Source organism: Malus sylvestris, chromosome 10, assembly GCF_916048215.2.
Source record: "Malus sylvestris chromosome 10, drMalSylv7.2, whole genome shotgun sequence".
NCBI lineage: Eukaryota > Viridiplantae > Streptophyta > Magnoliopsida > Rosales > Rosaceae > Malus > Malus sylvestris.
Genome location: NC_062269.1, coordinates 37,076,961 through 37,096,440, shown reverse-complemented (window position 1 = coordinate 37,096,440; position 19,480 = coordinate 37,076,961). Strand labels below are relative to the sequence as shown.

The following is a 19,480-nucleotide window of genomic DNA, read 5'->3' as shown; positions in this document are numbered from 1 at the left end:
AAAGAAAAGAAAAAAAAAAGAAAAAGGATTTGCATCGACTCGAGCATGCTCGACCTCCATCAGGTACGGCACGCATGCTTCGTATAAGTGACAAGTGACTGCGTTTTTTTCATGACGCATAGACACGATGGAAACCCACTATAGCAATGAAGCACATGTGGATGCATGACGCATAGACACGATGATGAAGCACATGTGGATGTAGCCACCTTCCAACTAGGGTTTAGGATTTTTCTCTTTGTTTGGTAAATAAGGTTTAGGGTTAGGAATGCATTCTTTAGGGTGGTTTTTCCTTTTCGAAACGCTTTTGGGTTGTTTTAGTCAACAGCTATCTAGGGTTTTCGTTAGTAAAATGACTGATGATTGTTATATATGTATAATCAAATGTAACAAGGGATTAATATATACGTCTAATCATACGCATCATCAAAGGAATATGACAGATATGACAGATATTGGATTAATCCTTCAGGCACTAACAAAGGTGCTAGTTTGCTCTCAACCAATTCGATGGATTAGTGCACATATACTTATTACTTACACACACACATATTTACAGCATATATGTATGTATCTGGAGCAGGTGCATAAGCAATTCCGTATTATTCTTTTCTGTGCATCGTCAAAATTAGCAAGTCCGGATAATTGCTGTTACTTGACATTAATGGAAACATACAAAAGGTTTATGATTTATTCTTTGAATAAATTCATACCGAGCAATGTTAAAAAGACTAAATTTATTTATTAAATTTGCAAACTAACTGATGAGTGAATAATAAAAAAAAACACGTTAATCAAAATTTCAGTAATAATTTAATCATCAACTTCCAAATCTTTTAGTTTACAAAATTTAATCTACACATTTAGTCTTCTTTGCATTACCCAATTCGTCCCTTTATATGACCAAGAAATGTAATGAGTTATCTTTGTGTGTATATATATCTACTATTGGTGATGCTAGAGGGGCCAACCAATAACCATATTTTTTAGACCACATCATGTGGTCTAAAAATATTGTCTCTCTAACATTTTCAATCTAGTATTTGTCCCCCTTTATATTTTTTTTTCCATTAACAACTGTCACATGAGATTTGAATTTAGGGCATAATTCAACTAATTAGAGACTCGATTCTACTAGCCCAAATGGTCGTTCTTATTTTTTTATACAAACGGTCATCTATTGTAACGGTCATCTATTGTGTTATCCCCTCTTAATTTGGTCCATGATACATATGTGTGTGTGTGTGTATATATAGGGGAATAGTGCGCTCTATCTCTCTCTCTCTCTCTCTCTCTCTCTCTCTCTCTCTCTCTCTCTCTCAGCCCACACATGAGCATGAACTCAAACTCAACTCACTGATTAAGTTTTTTGGTTAATTAATTAATTTTATGTAATTATGATCAAGAAGTAGTGCCTTAATGTGTGTGTGTGTGTATATATGATCAGTTTCAAGCCAGTTCTCTAGTGTAATTTTAACAAATTAGCAACGCTTGCATGCATTATTCTCTGCAAACGAACACAGAAACAAATGCATGGTAATATAATATATAGTCTTATAGCAGCAGCGCCACTTATAGAAAACTGAGTATACATACCAAATGGTTAAACCCGTGGCCATTTAGTAGTACTGCACAGAAGATGCCAATTGTTAAGCTTCATTATGATACTGACTATTACAAAAAGAATAATCAGTAGGATGAGGATCCTCTCCGGATTTTATTTGTGAGATCCTTGTGAGAATTTTAGAGATCCTCACATTCTATCCGTTTATCATACATCGTGCGGTAAAAAATCATTAGGCACTATTTATGTTTAATTTAAAAAAAAAATTCAACATGATTACATCGTGTGGTCATAAATCATTATGTACTATTTGTGTTTAATTTTAAATAAAAAATCAGCCTAATTTATGATCATATGATATATGAAGAACGAACAAGATATGAAAATTCCTAAGATCCTCACAAAGAGGATCTGCATGAAATCCAAATCCTATTAGTCTATCAAGAATAAATAGGTCCCACCCATGCATTACCTTAAAGGTGCATATATAATAAATTGAAATGATGTGATTAATTAAAAGTACCACATCCAATGATAAATTGCTTTTGCTCGGTGAGTGAGACCACTCAGCTTTCCCCAATCCATCTTAATCAAAGATAGCAATTTAGTGAAGAAATTGAGATGCCAAATAGTTGATTGCTTTGTTTTTGTTTGTTTGTTTTGTGTACACACACATGCTGGCAAACTGGCTTACTCAACTATACAACAACTGCGCCAAAGCATCTATTCTGTATATAATATGTCAACTTCAATTCATTTGTTAACAAAAGCATGCATATATATATACATGCATGGTTTCCAAAGTAAAAAAAAACCCAATTTCAACAGCTCAAACTCAAAATTGCCATTCCAATCTGTCCATGCTACCAAAAACATTCCCTTTTAATACACATATCAACCTCAAACATGCCATTCTCTTCCCTTCTAAACATCTGTTGAGCTTCCTAATCATGTACATTTGGCACTATTCCATATTCCATTAGGGTTCTGGGAATCGAATATATATATATATATATAATCCACTGTAACTAGTCCATTTATATACACTGATGATACATATCCTACTCCTATAGTAAAGGGATAAGTAGATAAGTACGAAATCTCAACCATTAATAACCAAAATGTGGACCATGAAATGATAGGTTCTCACAGAGGAGATCAATCTAGTTGAGTAACAAAGAAGCCACATTTAAAAGAACTGTCCGTGATCGATGAGTTTGCATAAACTTTTAGAAGTTGAAGCATCATCCATCATGCATGCTCTGCTCTGCTCTGCTGCTTCACGGCAGTGTGATCAGTTTGCTTCTGTTTGGTCCCCGATAGCGTACGTCCTGATAATAAACTAGTTAATGGGATACGCTGGTCAATCACTTTAAGTGGTGAGGAACATTTCTATATCATTTTCACTACATCTACAAGATGCAAGTAGCTGCCAACAAAATCTACAACTCTTAACTTATGCATGCATGCATACATTCATACAATATTATAAATATGGTGTGTATGTGCGCATGCGCAAACATAAACATGATTATACAAATGTATGTGAATGTTCGTATTCTTATGCTCATTGTTTGGCTTAATCTTACACCTACATACATAATGAATCACCTACATATATATAATGTTGCAACTAATCTTTTGGGATATAGCAATCATCTATGTACAACTTTATCCCATCACCAAGTTAGGTGACTGCACGATAAAGCTAATGTGATCAATGCGGTGAATTCAATGAAGTTGACAAGCGAATAAGGGAAAGAGTGGAATTTAACACATAATTTCAAGTGCAGAATTAAATGTTGTTAACTGTTTGAAATTGAATTAATAGTCCTTAATATCAAGAGACCTATAAAAAAAACACATGTTTGGAATTAAAAAAATGAAAGTCATACTTTTAGGGGGTTGAATAATTTGTATTCAAATGAGATTGTGGAAGATTCGTAAATTTATGGAGTTTAATGGAGTTCCATACACTTCATATAAATTTTGGGTGAAATCATTAGAAATCGTAAGGGTTGGGGCTTGATTTCTTAAAGCCTAAAAAACACTATTAAATCTTTCTAAATCCATTAAAATCCTTCAAATTTTAAATACTTCAAAATCCAATCGTAATTGAATACATATGAAGTTTTATGAATTACTTTAAAACTCGGAATGAATACACTCAGATTTCCATAAAGTTTTATAGGCTCTTTTAAAATATTAATTTTTAAAATCTTGATTGAATACCATGACCTTCCATGAATTCATTTAAAATCTTAATTGAATACATATGAATTTATAAACTCTTTTAAATTTGTAGTTGAATTCATCTCTGTATATGAGCTTAAAAAATAATAATGGAGGACATACATATATATATATATATATGTGTGTGTGTGTGTGTGTGTGTGTGTGTGTGTGTGTCTATATATATATATATAATATTAAGATGGAAAGATCACGAGTTAATTAGGTTGAAAGAGGAGAAATATGGTTTGACCTTTGGTCTCGTTGGGGAAGGTGGATACTATAATGAGTCTAATGACTAAGGTTTGGTACACCAAAAAATTACTAAATTGGGGATGGGAGAGGTATTATCAACTTCTAATAGGGAGTGCATGATATTTGACCCACATTTGGAAACTCGTGTGCTCTACGAATTAAGCAAGTTAGGTTTTAGGATCTCTCTTTTATTCTCTAAACTAAGGCAAAAAGCTAGCTATGATCTTTTGTTTTTGTTTTTATTTTTTTTATTTTTTTATCTGAATGATCTTTTGTTTAAAGTGCCTAATTAGGAAAGGAACTTGATCCATTCCGTAGGCATCTTAACCTAATTAATTAATTTAATCTGGACAACTTTACGATTTCAACTCTATGCATGCAAACTAAACCAGCAAATATTCCTTTCAAAGAATCTTTCATAAGTTCCAAACATTTAGGTATTTGATTCAATCAACATTGGTGTTCTAGTCAACATGCATGACCATTTCCAAGACTGCAATCATCATATCCACAATCTGCAGAAATTGAAGACTTAGATTCTCTATTATTGTAGATGATGATGGCGGCTAGCTCCTAATTAATGATTTGGACGATCCAAACACAGCAACTTCAAGGCCGGGGAGATCATAAAATTAAAATAATCTGGAGTTTACGGTTTAGGGTTTAAGATTTTAGTTAACTAGTTGAATGATTAATATGAACATGAAATAGTGAACAGTAAGTGGACTGATGGTCACTTTCTACAATATGAACATGAAATATTGATGTGAATAGTAGTGGGCTGATGGTCCCTTCCTAAAATATGAACATGAATGGTGTTAGAACAAGTTGCTTACATGAACTCTAATTACTGGGTCTATTTAGTTTTTCAATACGTGGTATTCACGTGCTACTTAAATAACTGATGTGGAATTTAACTATTGTGCCCACGTATCTCTCTGAAATCTTAAGACATAAAATGTGTAGATTGTAAGACAATACTCTTGCAAAACAACATATATGTATGTGTAAACATCATAATCAACATTCAACACCATTAGTTTGTATATTAGGCGCTTAATCGGGTATAATGCTGGAAAGTCCCATAACACTACTTTTTCAAGGACCACATGATGGAGAAGTATTAGCAATCTTATGATGACCCATCCTTTTTACATATGCATTGGACCACCTGAATTTGCCCACCATTTTGGCCATTGCCCGTGGCCTCCTAACCATCACGGGAAGAACCAACTTCTTTCTCTCCTTTTGCTTTCTTTTTATTTATTTCCTCCAGTTTTTTTCCAACGCTATGATTTGTGCTTCATGGTCCATGAAGCGCATGAGTGGTACAAAAAAATGTTCAAACTTGTTATGTGATATGGTCACATGACACTTTTTAGCTTTCATTTCACATGCATATACAACCACTCATATTCATATATGGTGGAAATCTTCAACAATGAAAGAAAAATGAACCCTTAATCTAGCCAGATCCTAACTTATTTTCTTCTAACGACCCTCATTTGAGCTAACCCTAGAGCTTAATCTAACATATAATGATATTTGGGTGTTAAGGATTGTCTTCCTTAACTCCATCATACCTCACATGGTGTTTTGAAATTTTTGGCACAGTCCACCTAATAATTAAGGAGGTTCAATGAGGAAAGAAGCATATACACACACACACACACACACATACAAACACACATAGTCCTTTTCATGGAGGCCTTCCCAAGAAATAAGGATGTCCAATCAGGAGAGAGAGTCCTATAATTGCATATATAAGTAAATTGCTCGACATAGTCACTAACAATGGAAGAGTGTTAGGGTTTCTGCCTAATCATACCCAAGCACGCACGTGGTGCACGTGCCTTAATGTTGATGTTGGCCTTTCAACTACAAGGTTGGCTTAGTACTGCAAACACACCAGGTGGGCTTTCATGCCTATTAAATTATTAATCACATCATCACTAAACCAATGACACGGATTATACTCGTTTTGTATTCGTCTAATTATTGCTTACTTATCTGCTAAAGCTGATGACAAAACTCATTGAAAATGAGAAACATCCCCATCTTGCATATTCAATTCTATAGTTATTTTGATCCAAAAAATTAGGGTTCTTCGCACATACTCTTTGCAAAAGACCGAAATCCTACATACACCTAAAACAGTTAAATCCCCATTTTAAAGAAAAATAACCCATGTATACTGATTGTTATTGCTCCAGACTGTTATTTTACTATATGTGCGGACTTTCTTTTTGTAGATCGATTCTGTAACTAAGCTTTTTGGAGAAAAGATAAGGCTAATTAAGCATATTAGCAGTAGCAGTTTATTAATAATTGCAGCCAAGTAAATTGCGTGGAATAATTTTGATTGAAAAATATGTTGCCTCTTCAACTTTGTTGTTGACAGCCAGTCATGCTTTCCAGGATAAAAACAAAACCAACATCCCATATGCCACATTGTGCATCAGCTGGGGCACAAATTTCATGCACTAAGATCTCATGGAGGCAGCAGATCTGCATTGCATGATTGGAGGTTTCCAGATGGGAAATTAGCATTATTCTAGATTAACTGATCCTGACCATCCAATAAAACCCTTTTCAATTAATTAAGCCATGATCATCTGTATGTATAATGATCAACATGCAGACCACAAACATGAAACAATTTTTCTTTTTAAAGAAAACCATGCAACAATTAGGCGGTGAAATCGTGTAGTGCTGAAAAAAATTTGGGCCATGCAACTACAAACGGGTCAAAATCAAAGTATAGACTAGAAAGAAAGGAAGAAAGAAAGAAAGAGAGATATAGAGGAATATGGATATATGGCACCAATCCATTTCACTTTTATGGTTCTGATTGAGTTCCATATACAAACAATCTCACTCTTAGCCTCTTACTATTGAATATGAAAGGAGCTGAAAAATCATGATCTAGTTAAAAAGAAAATTTGAGTTTTTGTTTCTTGGATTGTTTAACCACCTCTTAAAAAAATCTCCTATTGGTCCACGTGGAATATGTGAATTGAGTTAAAACATTCCCAAGAAAACTTATGTGGGACTATTCTTTAGTAATAGCGTAGAGTGAATATATATCACAAAACTTAAACACATGTTATCTTTTAACTAGACTTTTTTTACAACTTTATATTGTCACGTGGTAGTAACAACCTCACCAAACTTTTCTCACATTTCTAACAGTTTGAAATGTAAAACCGAAAACCAAAAATGCACCGATGTCATAACATGCTTAAAACCCAAATGAAATCGCTCCTTGCTGAGCATCCTCTTGGAGCACAACTTCACATGTATCAATGATGGAGCTCCCACCACCCCCACCTTTATACAACAAGAACCACCATTACCATCTTCTCTGCTTCTCTCACTTACTCCAGAACATATCTGCAGCTGCAGCAGCATTACACAAATTAAGCTGCTCATGTCTGCCACTTCCCCAACCCCCTCTCAACTTGTTCGTTTCGTGTTCACGTTTCTCTCTTCCATCCTTTACCTCTCCTTTTGTTCCCTACTCCCTTTTCCATCCGTAACTACCTGCACAACTTAAGCTTCCAGCATATTCGTTTAAAAGCAGATAAGTCACAAGTATGAACGGCGAAACTACCCGAAAAGCAACAAGGGAAGCTGCAGAGACAAGTGTCCTTACTATTATTAATAACTCTTTTCTCACAAGACTTTTACCAACCTCAAAAATCTTGTAGCTAGCTAGTTAGCGAAAACCCTTTTCTCGAACAAAGAAAAAAATGACGTTTTCGTGCACGAAAAACTTCTTCCGGAGGTTCTGTATTGATGAATACCAAATGGACACTGTTGCTCAGAGCAGCTTCTTCTCTACTGATCTTCTGCCTTCCCTTGGAGCCAGAATCAACCAGTCTACTAAGCTCAGGAAATACATTATATCGCCATATAATCCTCGTTACAGGTGATGATCATCTTGCCTTGCCACACTGCTATTCCAAGGTTAACTGTTAGTAAAACTTCTACAACTCATCAATTCATGCCCTTTATGTGATCCTCATTTTTCAGGGCTTGGGGGATGCTACTTGTTCTTCTAGTCATCTACTCAGCGTGGATTTGCCCATTTGAGTTTGCATTTCTGCCTTACAAGCGGGATGCTCTTTTCGTCATTGACAACATTGTCAACGGCTTCTTTGGCATTGACATCATTCTCACTTTCTTTGTTGCCTATCTCGACAGCCGCTCTTACCTTCTTGTTGACAATCCAAAGAAAATCGCAATGAGGTGCGTAAAAGGCTTCATTCTGGTTCAAAACATCCAACATATATGTTTTGATTTCTGTGCAAGAAATAACCCTTTTTTATTTCACACAATACAACCAAACAGGTACTTATCAACCTGGTTTCTTTTCGACGTGTGTTCCACTGCACCATTTCAGTCTATTAGCCTCCTCTTGACAAATCACGGCAGCGAACTTGAGTTTAAAGTACTCAATATGCTCCGCCTCTGGCGCCTCCGACGAGTCAGCTCCCTCTTTGCAAGGTCCATCTTCCTTCGCCTTTGTTTTTTGTCCAAACTTTCCAATTGTCATAAAACTATCAGAATACACACACACACACTTACAAACCGATTTCTGCCGACTTCAGACTGGAGAAGGACATCCGATTCAACTACTTCTGGATTCGCTGCACGAAGCTTATTTCTGTAAGCCCCGAAAAACCCCATAAGTGTATCACAATTCTTGTCATTTTTCTCTTCACCAATTCGAACTTGGGTGGCATCAAAACTTGTGTCCTGTCAAATTTCAGGTTACCCTTTTCGCAGTGCACTGCGCAGGATGCTTCAACTATCTGATCGCAGATCGGTATCCTGACCCGAAAAGAACATGGATCGGCGCTGTGTACCCGGATTTCAAACAAGATAGTCTCTGGAACAGATATGTTACTTCAATGTACTGGTCAATCACAACGCTAACCACCACTGGCTATGGAGATCTGCATGCTGAGAACCCTAGAGAGATGCTGTTTGATATTTTCTACATGCTCTTCAACTTGGGATTGACATCTTACCTCATTGGAAACATGACAAATCTTGTAGTTCACTGGACCAGCAGAACCAGAATCTTTGTAAGTTTTAGTCCTCCTCCTTTCGGTTCTTTAGTTTTTAGTACAGCAAATAAATAGATCAGTAGCTTCCGGGGGAGGTTTCTACTTCTGAATGGACCAAAATAAACCCCCTGTCGCAATCAAAGTTCTAGAAAAAGGTCCCCATGGCCATATATTGCCTGCAGAAAGACTTGGAAATGTTTCCTTTGTATCCTCTCTTGCTACCCCACGTTTTGAAAGTGTTTCTTCAAACCCTAACCTAAATCATAAAAAATATTAGTTATTAATAGTCATATGTCCCCAATCTCCATGGGACAAATATACACCTCTAGTTTTCATATATTACTCAAACCGAAAGAAAAAATCTTGGGTGTCACCCGTGATATACACCCATGTGAGTGTCTCACTATCTCTATTCTTTTGAGGGGGATCTAATTCTTTTCCCACTCATCGGTTATCTATTCATTGATGGACCTAACTCACTGAAACTTCTCCACTGCGGTCGGGTGGAACCCAGACGGCTGGTGGATCAATGGTGAGCTGTTAAGGAATGTGAGATACTTGCATGAGCGTATAACCTCAGCGATAAGGCAAAATCTTTCCGCACCGAGACAAAACGCTACTAGTTTCTACCCATAATACACCTATATTAATTGTGTTTTCTTTGGTTTTGGTGTTGATAGAGGGACACAGTGAGAGCTGCATCAGAATTTGCAGCAAGAAACGACTTGCCCCCAACGATTCAAGACCAGATGTTGTCACACATATGCCTCAAGTTTAAGACAGAAGGACTGAAACAGCAAGAGACCTTAAATGGTCTCCCGAAAGCCCTTCGTTCCAGCATTGCCCAACATCTCTTCTTCCCCGTCGTTCAAAGCATCTACCTCTTTCAAGGAGTTTCTTATGATTTCCTCTTTCAATTGGTAAAATCATCACATTGACTTATAATTATTCTCACTGAGTAACGTTATTCAGATACAAAACGGACCACATTGCCGACACTCTCACTAATAGAAGTGGGTCTCGATGATAGGGCTCACCTGTATTAGATAGTTTGTTGACAATAGTGTGTCTACACATTTTATTGTTTATCGGCTTTTTAGTTACAATGATTCTTGAGATTAGTATAACTACTTGCTTTGATCCTTAAAATTGAAAATCGATAGAAGTGGTTTTTAAGTTTGCCCACACATGTACTCTTTACCTGCTTATGCGTTCATAGCACAAGGCTTCATTAATGAAAAATTTGTCAATATCCTCTTTGAGTGGAGCATTGGTTTGATAAAAATGCCCTTTATAAAGTGATCATGTTTCTTATGACAATTTAACAAGGATTTAGATTTTTCAGACCATTTTTGGCTTATCACAAGATGCTAAAACTATGTATTCTCTTATTAAGGTTTCAGAAATAGATGCAGAGTATTTTCCACCCAAGGAAGATGTAATTCTGCAAAACGAGGCTCCGACCGATCTTTACATACTGGTTTCCGGTGCAGCGGTGAGCCGGCTTAACTCTTACCTCTTACATAATCTCCTAACATTCTTAAAAACGCTTTCTGACATGGAGTTCAATCGGAAAAATTCATGGTTGCAGGATCTGGTGTCCAATGTTGATGGGCAAGCTCAAGTAAGTCACGCATACATATACGTAAACAGACCCTTCCAAAAACGGGATCCCATTTTGCGGGATGTGAGAGGCCCGTTGACCGAAAATACACTCTCGGTTGACTGGCTCTGACATCCCGCAAATGCGAACCTGCTTCTTACTATTAAACATTTCAATGCTCTGTGAAATCGGAGTACAGGTAGGAGTTAATATCTGACTTGACTTCTCTAAACAGTTTATACGAAAGGCAACTGCGGGGGATACTTTGGGAGAAATCGGAGTATTATGTCATAGGCCACAGCCCTTCACCGTTCGGACAACCGAACTTTCCCAGATATTACGAATCCGCAGAAGCTCACTCATGACCACCATAGAAGCAAATAAGGACGACGAGCAAATTATCATGAACAACATTTTTCTGGTACCGAACAAAATTGTTTTCGAAAAAATGTACATGCAGTCATGCACACCACCCTTCTCTTCCAAAGACTGATATTCTGTACTCTACTTTACAGAAACTGAAGGAACAAGAAGGGTTGGGCTGTGAATATCCACATACCGAAGGATGCCGTTCTTGCGCTGGATGCAAAGACAACTCACCTCAAGAAACATCAATGGAGGAAGCAAGGAACGACTTGTTTACAGGTTCAGAGGCTACAAAAAAGAGCGAAATAGGCAGATCTGATATTTCAACGAGATGTGCAATGGATGTCAGCATGATGGCTGAGGATGGCCAAACGGCTCTTCACACTGCTGTTCGTCAGGGACATATGGAAATGGTCAAAATTTTGGTGGAAGGAGGAGCAAACGTAAACAAACCAGATGCTAGAGGATGGACGCCGAAAGATCTAGCACAACAGCAAGGAAACAAGAGCATAACTGACCTTTTACGAATATATGAGAATAGGAGAACAGATGAACATAGAATAGAGTTTATTGAACCGGAAACATCTGAAATAACCAGGAATTGTAAAGGAAATTCCAAAAGACAAGAGGGTGCCCAATTTTCCCACTCTCACCAGAGAAAAGTACCCATTAAGTCCTACCCGAGCAATTCTATCCCTGATGGAGAACGGATGAGATCAATCAACAGGAGAGTAACTATCCACATGCATTTTCAAAATGGAAGTGCATCGGAGAGGCAGCTTGCGAAGTTAATTATCCTACCTGATTCGATGGAAGAGCTACTCAGAGTTGCCGGTAAGCTTTCTTTTTCTTACCTAAAAAGACACATTTAGACAAATCTAAATTTAAAGTTCTTATAGATTAGACAACATTCAACAGATTAAAGCCAAAATTGAATGTTAAACACATACCTTGAGCAGAATCAAACATATCGTAACAGCATAGTTGGTCTCCCTCTATGACATTGCAGGTGAGAAGTTCGGAGGATACAAACCTACAAAAGTCGTTAATGAAGAAAATGCGGAAATAGATGACATAAGTGTTGTTCGAGATGGTGATCACCTGTATCTTCTTCACAACGACAATAATAATATGAATTCTGATGCGGCTTAATATCATTCAAGTACAACTATATTGATGTGAAGATAACTTGTACCTTTTAGGCAATGTATGATAAGATAGGAACATAAATTTTGATGTGACTACACCAGTTGAACATTTTAGTTCCCCGAAGCCAGTAATACTACTGGAGAAGTAAGAAAGTGAACCACAGAATATGGCCCTTAAAACTTTCAATGGGTAAACCCCGTCAGGTAATTAATCAAAATTGTAAAATAGCAAGAACACATAGTACAATCTTCTCATTCTTCTCCAGGTCTTGTATCTTTATCACGTAGAAGAATCACTGATGAGTTGCACAAGAAAAGAAACGAACTAAGCCGCCTCTAAGACTTCAACCAGGGTATTTACTGTCTTCTGGAATCAGATATACTCTATAAACAAGTATGAAACACCAGTGAGTCTGAAAAAGCACGTTTGCGCCTGCTACCGTATAATTTGTCCATACATACTTTCCTTCCTTTGAATCGATGCTTTAATGCAACAAAGTTTTATCCCCTTTTGGCAGTGCCTTCAATTGGAATAGGATGAGCTTCTGTGTTAAAAACAAATTTATCCAATGGAATAACAGAACTATCTCCAAACAGCAAGTACAAGTACTTCAGAGTCTCGCCCAAAAAGAACGTCTCCATCTTGTCTCTTTTATGAGGAGGAACTGAAGTTACATCATCCAAAGAACTGTATCCACCAGTGTCAACCCTTGTATATTTCTCAAATGCTTCGAAAATCTGCCAACCCCATTCACGATATCTGCAATGTTCAAGTATATAAGTGAAAAGTGGTCCAAGAGGGGATATCAACCTATGCGTGTGTTATTTAAGGGGGAATAAAACTCATGGATGCATAAGAAAGAAAGTAAAAGCATACTTTGGATCTTCCGTGATGCGGTACAATACAAACAATGATTCCACAGTTTCAGGACGCAAGAGATTATGACGATCAGCAGGTTTGATGATTATGTCATTCATATATTGAGAACTCTTGTTACCACCGTCAAGACCTCCTTCAGAAAATTCCTGCTTCAATAAGAGAAATTGTCAAGTCCCTCCATTGAACATAGAGAGTAGAAAGTTGAAAAGGCTAAAAAACACCCAAAAAAAAAAAAAAAAAAAAACTAACGTATCTTAATAGCTCAAGTAGATCCAAACCTAACCTCTGTATGGAAGTAAGCAATTTCTGGAGCAAGACCAGTAGAGGTTACTGAATACATTTCAAAGCATGTTTTAGCCAGATCTTCCGCGAGTTTCAAATTTTCCAGGTCCTCAAAGTTAAGCATATTATTTCTCATTGCTTTTTCCTTGGTAAGGCCTTTCGTGGCACCGAGTGCAAGAGTGCCAGGCAAGAAACATACCTGCAAAAGGCAGTACGAAATGTCACATTAAGACCCATTTCCGAAAGAGCAAGGATGATGATCATCATTCTAGTGACAGGTAAGTGCTTTTCCAGGATACACAAAAAGCTAAACATACATGTATGTTGTGGTTGTGCAAAATACTTACAACTAGAAAGAATATAAAGTTAAATATTGACAGTCAGTTTAAATTAAATAAGTTAGAAGGTTTCACAAAGCAGGATGAGGACAGAATTCACTATCACAATTTTTAGTGGACTGTTTCCTAATAATAATGGGCAATTAATTTATCACTTCTTGTTTCCTAATGTAGAAAACAAAGAGATTGTTATTGAATTGCTTTCTCACATATAATCCCAACACGAATCCTTAAATACAATAAGCAAATCAATTCACAAAGCTAGATGTCAAAACCATGATTAAGTATATTCAATGCCACCTACACGTCACCGCCCTATGTGGAGCAACATGATGTCCAACTAGTCAAACATTTCCTTCTCTGACTTAGAACTTATAGCAAAAAATAACAAAGGCTAGTTAACTTATAAGCTATCTAAATGCCATAGATTTGTGAAGTATAACATACCAGGTGATCCATTTTGGGACTAAAAGAACTATCAGCTCCGAAAGGCAATTCCCCTACAAAAACCAATCCATTCGGGATTGATTTCCGAACAAGAAGGTGTCTGACACCCTTCATTGCTTCCTCGTACATATCATGGAGATACGTAAAATTACTTTCCCGATTTTTCTGAAGCCAAACTTTCAGTAGGTATTCATAGTAGCTGTCACCACGAGATCCCAGTCTTATATTTTCTCCACTAAACTCACCAGTTCTAGGGCTGCAGAGACAACGTCAACAATTAAATAGATGGTAAATTAATAAACAAAGAGAAAATCAATAAGACATGAGACGCTGACTACACATTGTCCAGAAACAGAAGACGAAGAGATAATTTTACTGCTGAAGCTATTACGTCTATGTCAAACATCCAAAATTCCATTTGATGTTGCAGTTATATGTAGGCTACATGAAATCAACTAGTTGAGCAATTCTCATAAAGAACAAAGAAGTACACTCTTACATATGTTTCGCTCTTAGATAAGAAATAGGGGATCCTTTTCATATTCCCAGCTCTACATTTATATTTCCATGACCCAACTATATAAATGTTTCAATCAACCTACATATGCAAAAGATTATCATCATTCGAGAAAAGTATTAATCATTTTCTGCAGCGTTAATGACACAGAAAAGCTCTCCTCAGTACAAGGAAAATGTCAACATGACGCTAGACTTATAAACAAGAATTAAGAACTTGAAAAGAATAATGATGCAAGTATTAGAATAATATTTCAGACTCATACCTTATAAATATGGGTACCAGTCCTTCCACCCTAGGTAGAGTCTTTATGTGTTCCAAGACCCTCATAGATTCCACAGTGTACTTTGGATCACCAGAAACTGAACTTAAATAATTGAACTCAAGCTGCAAACTAGACACTTCTGAAGTACTACTACGACCATCAGGAGCTGGATGTGCTGAGGGATCTCGAAGAACAACATCACCAAAGGGAATGGCAGTTGGACTAGAAGTAAAACCAACTAGTAGACGATCAGCCAAGTTCTTAGCAGTTTCTAGATAAACAACTGGCTTAGGTCCTTTATGTGTCCAGCCCATCCCATTTTCCACAGAACTCAGATGATATGCACTCAAAAGACCACCCAAAACACGTATTGTAGTTTCAAATAAATTGACTTGGCTCGTCTGATTAATCTTATTTGAAAGGTGTGTTTCAATCCATAAACCAGCTTCAGAAACAACTTTGTCAGCACCCATTATCATCGCAGTATCAAGGCCATCCACAATAGTTGCACCTAGACCACCTAACCCATCAACCCCCCGCTTGCTCACGGGCATCAACTCATCATAACCCATTGCATACTTTTTATATCCCGACCACGCATGAATAAACGCCTTCTTCACATTTTGTTGCCTAGCTATCCATTTCGAGTCAGACTTTAACTTCCTATGATCAAGACCAGTGTTACCACGACCACCTTTTATGTGAGCCGGCAACTGAGGAGGAAGCCTTGGAGGCTTTCGGAAAATATTTCCAAACCTAATGCCGCCACTCGTAATGTGCTCATGCGTACCATTCTTACTACCTTTCACTAATCCATCAGTGGTGGGACTTGTATGTGTGAGCATAAGATACGCTACACCGAATATCATTAGTAAAAGTAGAAACTTTCCCGTACTACAACTCATACAATGATTCTTTACGTTACTGGTGTGCAAGTTTTGAGTTATCGCCTGGGAAACAAGAAACAGAAACTTAATTGGTTTAACAGGATAATTAGAAACAGAAACTTAATTGGTTTAGCAGGATAACTAGAAAGCAAAGGAATTTACAACAGAGATATGAAAATTTGAGAAAATAATGGTTTAAATGTGATTATGTTCATAAATTTAGCTGTTAAATTCGTCCATAAGCAAATTGAAAGTTGAAAAATGAAATTTGAAAACAGGGAGCATCATAAATGCATTAATCCCCAGAATGTAAGAAAATTGAAATTTCAGGTTCTATGAAAAGACACTAAATTCAATCAATTTGCATAACTAATCGCGATCAATCATGAATCGGAGTTGGAGAAAATGGAAGAGAGCTGAGGAATGGAAGACCTTGAAGAAGGAGCGATGGCGGAACTTGGCGTTGTCGTAGTGGACATCTTTCTTGGAGTAAGGTAGAGTCTTGGACGACATGATCGATCCGATCGTCGTCGTCGCCGCCGCCTTAAGGTTCCGTTCTCAGTCCTCAGCTCCGCCTCTAATCGGAGACTGAGAAGCGCCGTGCGGCGGATTGGATCGAAATCCCGCGGGAACCTGATTTCGCGAGAAAATGAGGGAGAACGTTGGATTTCGGTTTTTGGGATTTGTGAGAATTGGGGGCGCGGAATTGGATTCCAGGGAATGTTAGACTGCCGATTAGCGATCGTTCAGGAGTGAAAGCTCCTTCTCTCTCCAGTTTTTGCTCACCAGTGTATTTAGAGAGAGAGAGAGAGAGAGAGAGAGTTAATTGTGATTAGTTAATTTTGGTCAGTCAATTTGGGTCAATGAGAATGAAATGTATTTGGGTTTTTTTTATTCATGTATTATTTGGTCTATGTCTATTACATTAATCCATACTAGTAGTTGCTTACACATTTTATATGTATGAACACATTTTTTTAAGAAAATGAGAAGGAGAGAGGGAGAGAGAACGTGGGAGGATATGGAGGTTTATTTTATTTTTTTTATTTTTTTTAATATTGGAAATATTTTAACATCACCGATAGGTTAGGCTTCAATAAAAAAAAGTAAAATTTAGACATGTGAAATTACGTTATTGTCCATCATTTTTTTGTGTGCTAAAAGACTAAGTAGTCTTTTCACTCTCTTTTGGTTCACAAAGAGGATTTCATTAATTAATAGAGATAATGTGTCTGTTGTATTTTAAAAAGGGAACTTTAACGAAAAGCTCCCAGTGATGTTCACTTTAACGAAAAATCACATTTTTATACTAAAAAGTCAATCATGGTACTATTTACTTTATCATTTATTTTGTCTTTATTGTTAAGTTATTTTCATTAGTTTCCCTTTTTAAAAAGGATAGTTAGGAAAATCAATTTTTTTTAATAAATTTGTAAAATATGTGATGTTTTATCAATCGAAAATAAGCACGTTAATTAATAATTCAATCATCACCAATTACGTCATGTGATTTATAAAATATAATTTTAATAGATGGTCTCCCAAGCATTACCATTTAAAAAAAAATAGTATGTCTACTTGTCAGAGAGATGTTTCAGTCTGTCGAGAATATGGCTTAGTACACCAAAGTGTAATAATACAATTAGTTGGATTTTTTTTAAAGTTTCCAACAAATTGTATTATACCACTTAGTGCACCAACCCGTGTTTATCACATATTAAAAAACTTCTCATCTCTTACACCTGAACTCGAATTATCTTCTTGGTAGTTTATATTGTTGTTTTGTTAAAGCCAAAAACAGCTAATGAATTGCCAACGAGGGTCGGGTCAATCGGTAGGGTTTATGTCTTGTAAGTCACCCCACTAAAGTTCAAGTCATGCAAGCGGTTCATTGATACGCGATTTGTAAATTCGTAAATCTATATAGGTAACAACTGATAGTTAGGTGTTACGTGTAAATTTTCTGACTTGAAATTGTGTGTATACCCTGCCACTGTTTATGAGAGTAACCAATCTTCCCTAAAACGCAAACTATTCAATTGGGATTTTGAGTGATTTTAATTCTTTTAATGAATCTAGAGGTATTCAATAAGGATTTTAAGTAATTATCTGAAATTCAAGATATATTCAATTAAAATTTAAGGATAGTTTATTAAAATCCTTAGAAATCTAGGTGTATTCAATTAGGATTTTAAAGAAGTTTATAACATTCTAGGTGTATTAAATTAGAAATTGATTTTAAAGAATTTGAGAAAGTTGAGGAAATAGAGAGAATTTGAGAGATTTTTCATGAGATTTTGAGGGAATTGAATCAAAATTTTATATGAAATCTCTACAAATCAATTAAACTCCATAAAAATCAATTAAACTCCATAAAAATCTATTAAAGTCTCTCAAATTCTCAATTGAATACACCCCCATAAAGCTTGCTAATGAATTCAAAAAGGGAAGATTTGAAATAGGTCCAATTTTATAGACCTACTTTTGAAATAGGTCCAATGTTTAGTGACTTTTAACTTTTGAAATAGGTTTAATTTTTAGTTACTTTTGACCCATATCAAAATACCTCATTCAAAAAATGGAGTTTTGCAAATGGGTTCAAGAATCTAATCAATACCCACACCCAATATAACCCTAAACAAAAAACGAAAAAAATCTTAAAATGTCTGATATATCCCATTACTTGGTTTGATGATCGTTCCTTTTATTTTATTTTATTTTTTTTGAGAACTTCGTACCTTTTATTTCTTAGAACCCAGGTGTTGGTTACATATAGTGTAAGCTTTCTTGGGATTTACACACCTCTCAAATTCTCAACCGCAATATCAAATTCCAAATTTCATTTTTCTTCACACCAAAGCACCAAAAACCCAATTCTTCTCAACTCTCTCATGGGTTTCTGTAACAGTCAAATCACCTTCAACTGCATGATCTGCACCTTCCTCTTCCTTCTCCTCCTCCGCACCCCCTCCTTTTCCGCCCTCTCCTCCTCCGCACCCCCTCCTTTTCCGCCCTCTACCTCCACCTCACCAAAACCCCACGAAATCCAACACCAGTCCCCACCAGCCGCCGTACCCACCGCCCCCACGCCCCAATACCGAGTGTTCTACATCAAGAACACGCCGCCGTTTGAACTGGACAAACAAGAACAGATCAAGAAGCACAGAAGGATGCGGCACAAGAAGAACAGGAATAAGAAGAGAAAGAAGACGACGGCCAAGAAAGACTTCAAAACGCGGCCGTTCTCGGTGATGCTGCCCAAGGGTTTCATTCCGCCTTCCGGTTCGTCGCCTTGCCAGAATGCGTACCCCAACTCCGTCGCTTTCTTCTGCGACCTCGCTCCCACTTCTGCAAAACCCTAAACTACCCGCGCGCTGTTTCAGTTTGTTCCGCGCACGTACGTGCCATGTGATGATGAAACAAATGACGGAGATCGATGGAGCGGCGTACTACTTTTTCTTTCATCGTTTTCTACTTTTATATGAATTTCTTGGTGAATTTTGTTTCGGATCTTTCACCCGCCTTTTTTATTGAAGCGCTAGGTTTTGCAGATTCAGTGGCGCATGATCAATTGTAAACACTTTTTTGTTAGCCGTGTAATAAACGATATATCATAACAGA

General features: G+C 36.8%; 3 protein-coding genes across 3 annotated transcripts; 2 read left to right on the top strand and 1 right to left on the bottom strand.

Annotated features, from left to right (window-relative positions):
• The first annotated feature begins 7,202 nt into the window (after window positions 1–7,202).
• On the top strand, window positions 7,203–12,352 carry LOC126585792 (potassium channel KAT1-like). The gene is made up of 11 exons (XM_050250323.1): window positions 7,203–7,982; window positions 8,087–8,302; window positions 8,405–8,560; window positions 8,665–8,722; window positions 8,827–9,144; window positions 9,807–10,046; window positions 10,523–10,621; window positions 10,718–10,750; window positions 10,965–11,150; window positions 11,245–11,929; window positions 12,105–12,352. Exons 1-11 carry the CDS (start codon window positions 7,804–7,806, stop codon window positions 12,245–12,247), a joined length of 2,313 nt encoding a protein of 770 aa, XP_050106280.1. The 5' UTR covers window positions 7,203–7,803; the 3' UTR covers window positions 12,248–12,352.
• LOC126585793 (mannosyl-oligosaccharide 1,2-alpha-mannosidase MNS3-like) lies at window positions 12,248–16,674 on the bottom strand. Its single transcript, XM_050250324.1, has 6 exons — window positions 16,292–16,674; window positions 14,973–15,922; window positions 14,191–14,446; window positions 13,407–13,604; window positions 13,121–13,269; window positions 12,248–13,003 (listed from the first exon to the last, which is right to left on the bottom strand). Exons 1-6 carry the CDS (start codon window positions 16,370–16,372, stop codon window positions 12,745–12,747), a joined length of 1,893 nt encoding a protein of 630 aa, XP_050106281.1. The 5' UTR covers window positions 16,373–16,674; the 3' UTR covers window positions 12,248–12,744.
• A 1,981-nt stretch (window positions 16,675–18,655) lies between these two features.
• Window positions 18,656–19,480, top strand: LOC126585796 (uncharacterized). The gene has a single exon (XM_050250327.1). The coding sequence runs from the start codon at window positions 18,751–18,753 to the stop codon at window positions 19,219–19,221; it is 471 nt and encodes a 156-aa protein (XP_050106284.1). The 5' UTR covers window positions 18,656–18,750; the 3' UTR covers window positions 19,222–19,480.